This window comes from Camponotus floridanus, unplaced genomic scaffold (genome assembly GCF_003227725.1).
Source record: "Camponotus floridanus strain SB8 unplaced genomic scaffold, Cflo_v7.5 scaffold315, whole genome shotgun sequence".
Lineage (NCBI taxonomy): Eukaryota > Metazoa > Arthropoda > Insecta > Hymenoptera > Formicidae > Camponotus > Camponotus floridanus.
Genome location: NW_020229454.1, coordinates 39387 through 44500, shown reverse-complemented (window position 1 = coordinate 44500; position 5114 = coordinate 39387). Strand labels below are relative to the sequence as shown.

Genomic DNA, 5114 nt, shown 5'->3' with positions numbered 1-5114 from the left:
CACCATTGTAAAAATCATTGTAATAATAATGGTTTAATACATCAGAATTTACCAAAATATCACTTAAAATTTAAACAATTGTTATAAATCGAACTCAAATTTTCTAATAACATAAATACGATATTATAAAAAAAATTCTGATTGTTAAAAATCATTATTAAAAATTATTCTAAAATTATTTAATAAATCTAAGACGCAAGACTTGCAATCCCTACCACAAAACTCTCACCCACCACATCGCAAACTCATAGCAGGAAGGGATAGCTCCAGCAGCCGACCCACCAATCACCAAAAAGGCCCACCTCTTCTCCCTACCATTAAACATCGAACCAGAGGAAGGTATATAAGGCCGCCGCCGCCGCCGCCGGTGTGTGTCTCTGCGCCATTAACTCGCCTGTGTCTCAGCTCTCTCTACGCCCATCAGATCTCCAGCTCTCGAAGAGGAAAAACCTAGAAGCCTACCGGACACCTTAACTTATTCGAAAATAACTTAGTCGCGATTTTGATTTTTTCTTTCGGGACTTAGTCTCAATCTCTATTAAGAGAGCTGTATCAACATTAACACTTTAATAAAGTGCTACCATCCAGCAACCTCTGACTCTTTGGCCATTCTCTGCGCTGCCTTGCCACTTCTTCAGGTTCTCACCGAGGTCGAGCAACCCAGGGAAGGAGCAGCGGTGCCTGCATTCATCCATTGATCCCGTCATCCGGTAAGGAAATAATAAAATAATAATCATTCTTAATCAACCTTGATAATAACTTTGTATATTAGTTCGATTTATTCTAGGCCTATTGACAATTTTCCCAGAATCTTACTTGCCCGTATACAGACTTTAAATTTTTCTTTCGAGTTGAATAATTTAAATTTCAACCGACCCTCTGAGAACGCTCGAAGCGTATCCTAGAGTGTAGCGTCGTTCGAGTTAGTCACTCGATGTGCATTGAGTAGCAAATTCTACTCCTCTGCCGCTTTCACGGAGAGCTTCTTTGAAAGAATTTCTCCGTGGATCCTGTGCCGCTGTGACGTGACGTCTTGCACATCGATACTAGACTCAGAATCTAAGACTCGCTCCTAGAGGATCTGTCGAAATAATAGAATTAATGCACTGGCTTACAAGTTAACTATCGAAAACATTTTATGAATTTTATACTTATCTGAAGTAAGCCAGCCGCTTCCACCCGTATCCTCGTCTGTATCCTTGAATCTCCAGACCTCTCGGTGCAGCCGCATGCTCCTGGAAATTCAGTATATGCTAGATAAATTATCATCCGTTGTACGACAATTTTCCCCGAATCCTACCTGTCCGTATACAGACTTTAAATTTTTCTTTCGAGTTGAATAATTTAAATTTCAACCGACCCTCTGAGAACGCTCGAAGCGTATCCTAGAGTGTAGCGTCGTTCGAGTTAGTCACTCGATGTGCATTGAGTAGCAAATTCTACTCCTCTGCCGCTTTCACGGAGAGCTTCTTTGCAAGAATTTCTCCGTGGATCCTGTGCCGCTGTGACGTGACGTCTTGCACATCGATACTAGACTCAGAATCTAAGACTCGCTCCTAGAGGATCTGTCGAAATAATAGAATTAATGCACTGGCTTACAAGTTAACTATCGAAAACATTTTATGAATTTTATACTTATCTGAAGTAAGCCAGCCGCTCTTACCCGTATCCTCGTCTGTATCCTTGAATCTCCAGATATATTAAATAATAAAAATATATTAAATAAATCATTAATTGCTGTACCCCAATGAACTGTATATAGCCGAACGTTTCAACCATGATATGAGAACGAGTGAGATATACCATCATAATCTACATTCGTTTATCTCATAATAATCCGTTAAGCCGTATTATTCGTCTTAACTCTATGAACCACCTTGCTGTGACTACATTTACCTTATAAAACCATTCATCTTAACAGGTACCTTTCTACGCATCATCGTAAGTAAACCCCTTTTGTGTTAAATCAATCGCATCAAACATACTAAATAGTCGTATTCCCTCGGTAGATGGTTAACCCCCGCCGAACTTCTTCCGTTGGACGCGAAATTCCCCTCCGTGCCGCGGGTATACGCCGCAGGCGTGCCTCCCGGTCGGTACTTAGGCTCCCTACAGCTCGTCAGTTGTTTGCCGACGAGAACGACTTAACAAGCAGAGTAACAAGGTACTCTCCAGTGCGTAGTTTCGCGCCCTCCCGCGCATACCCTTATCGTCCTCCCCGAAACCCTCCAGCGGTTCTTCAAGAGGAACAACAGCCCAGAGCCAGGCCGCCATCGCCCAATTACTCCCCCATCCAGGATTCATCTAATCCCAGCTACTCGCCGGTCAGGACACCGGAAGATCTTCCTTCCATACCGGAAGAACGAAGACCCATAGAACAAAGCACAGAAACTGAGGCTGGTCCATCCAACCCAGGTCAAGTTCTGGATCCCCCTGAACCAAATTTCTACCCGGAACCAGAGGACCTAGTCTTACCAAGCAGTATCCAACCCCTCGCAGGACTAACAGACGAAGATTTTATCGAGATCTACGAATACTTGCAGCGAGATAATTTCTTCAACAACCGCGAATAATAACCATATCTAGATATCGCCTTAGAAATGCTATAGAGAAGAACATTAACTACATACACACATTTATACGTATAACAATATACACTATCTACAACTGTCAAATAATAACAATGATAACAATAATAAAGGATTTGTAAAGCTCTAAGGAAGCAAACTAATAAAAGAAAACAGATCAAAAAGGATAAATTGGGTCAGGTTCAACGCATCTAATCTATTTCCCATCGTCAATCCCTCTCCTGAAAGAAGCGCAAAAGATTCTTAGTCTCTCGGCGTCCTAGGGTATAGCCGGCTTGGCAGGTTGCCCTGAAAAAGAAATAGAGAGAAGTTACAATTGCGTAACAAATAAATACGTGAGAAGTTACGATCGAGACGTAACAAATTCAAATTGCCAAATGTTCAATTTAATAAAAGATTTTAATTTGATAAATGAATTTAATTATATTATAATAAATTTTATGATGAGTCATACAATGATGAATCATACGAATATAAAATAAAATAAAAATGAGTCATACAATGATGAATCATACGATGATGAGTCATACAGCAGGTGTTCGTTAACAGAATATTTCAATAAATTATATGATGAGTCATACGACGATGAGTCATATAAATATAATTTTAAATAAAATAAATTAATTAATTTGTTAAATGGAAATAAAATAATAGAGTCAATAAAAGTGAATTAAATCATTGGCAAATTGCTTCAATAAGAATATGCGATGTACTATTGAAAGTTGTTCACAAAATGGCGGACTGCCATGAAATATGGTAAAATAAAATGGCAGGTTCCCCAACTCCTTATATATTATACATGAAAAAATATATGTAGATTCATAGAAATTTCTGGACTTTCGGTAGGTAGGAAAATAGATTGCTTTTTATTTCGTTTATTATAATGTTGAAGGAATACAGAGGTACTGGAAGATGGAAGGATAGATATCGTGTCGGCTAGCTTAGTCTTTAATCAAATAGTTAAAATGATTCCTTTAATAATATTCGTTTGAATCTCGCGCCGAGAATCTAGTGATAAAAAGAGACAGACATACTACCATTATATGTGATTCTCATGAATGTACTTAAGGAAGTCTGTTCGGAAATTGAAATCGATTGTAAATTCGTCTTTATAATGAAGCTCTTTAATGAGTCTTCAATAATTTGTATTAATGATTCAATTAATAATAATAATAATAATAATATCTTCGATAAATCTTTATGTATCAGACATGTAATTGCAATATTATTTCAATTGTTTAATTATAATTGCATATAACCATCTCAAGAGTAGACATGGATGCAATAATTGATCGTAGTAGATCGTAATAAAGAGATAGTAAATGTAGTAGAATGTCGTTGCAAGTCACGATAGTAGAGAAGTATGTAAAATAAAAGAAATAAGTACTTACCAATGAGTACTGAAGAGTAAAGTTGAAGATCTCCAGGGAGGACTGTCTACCTCGGTGACGTCGCTGTAGGAGAGTTGAAGGAGCCGGTGATGAATGACTGGCAGAAGACTCAAGTGATGATAAAATAAAACTTTAATATACTTTGTTCCAAGTACAAAGATTTGACAGTTCTCGGACTAAGTCCTTTTCGGCTCAAAAATAAATACTCGTGACTGCGTGAAGGTTATACGTTGAAAGAACTGAGAGTCAAATACGAATTTAATAATATAAGAGAACCGTGAGTCAAATGCTCACGTGTGTGAATTTAAGAGAACTAAGAGTCAAATCGAGTCAAATGCGAAGAGAGTCGCTCTGCATGGGTTTTTATAACGGGATTCCTACTTTTTGGGCAATTGTCGCAGAGTGGGAGCAGGTTCCTTTTCGCAGGGCGGAGTCTCTGATGATTGGTTCCCCTCTTAAAATTGGATGCGTGCGCATCTTTTCATCGGTAGAAGGGTGATGCGTGCGCAATTTTGCGTAGGCGTTTGAACGATGATTGCGTCCCCGTTTTTGGGTCTTGAGGTGGTGGGGGAAGTAGAGTAGCCAATCAGGAAGTAGCAAAAATTCTGATGCAACCGGATGCGGTGAGTCATCGATGAGTCACTTTTGGCAACAATTCTTCTGATACTTGATATTTTTCTTGAAGATTATCAGTGACATTCGATATTTTTTCGTATAATTTATGTGACAGGTGTCCTTCGATTACAATAGATTTGCGTCGCCAAATTATCGCATCGGCTTATCTTTAAATTATTATAAATTATTTAACTGATGAGCTCATGGTCGAATCTTTGTTATAAACAATATGAATATGCGTATTTAGTAACGCATATATAGTATATGTAGACGGCTAAATAAAAGTATCTATAGTATGTGTACGTATAAGAAATATGTTTTACCAACAAGACTTCAAAATTTGTAAGAATAATGGAATTTAACATTTGGACCTCCCTGTAGATTAGGGAGTCGAAAATATATGGAATTATGTAAAAACATGTGTAAATATTCGGCTGTGGTCCTCAAAATTTGGGTTTAAAGATTTATAATGTATCAGGATAGTATATTCTCATAGAAGGTATACGTCGGTAAGTCGGTA

General features: G+C 38.0%; 1 protein-coding gene across 1 annotated transcript; it reads left to right on the top strand.

The window, feature by feature from the left end:
* The first annotated feature begins 606 nt into the window (after positions 1–606).
* Positions 607–2597, top strand: LOC112638518 (proline-rich extensin-like protein EPR1). The gene is made up of 3 exons (XM_025410392.1): positions 607–710; positions 1922–1941; positions 2010–2597. Exon 3 carries the CDS (start codon positions 2010–2012, stop codon positions 2571–2573), a length of 564 nt encoding a protein of 187 aa, XP_025266177.1. The 5' UTR covers positions 607–710; positions 1922–1941; the 3' UTR covers positions 2574–2597.
* Positions 2598–5114: the final 2517 nt, after the last annotated feature.

What these genes read in the sequence shown, in the direction of transcription:
- LOC112638518 (XM_025410392.1), top strand. Translation starts at nt 2,010, where the DNA reads ATGGTTAACCCCCGCCGAACTTCTTCCGTTGGACGCGAAATTCCCCTC.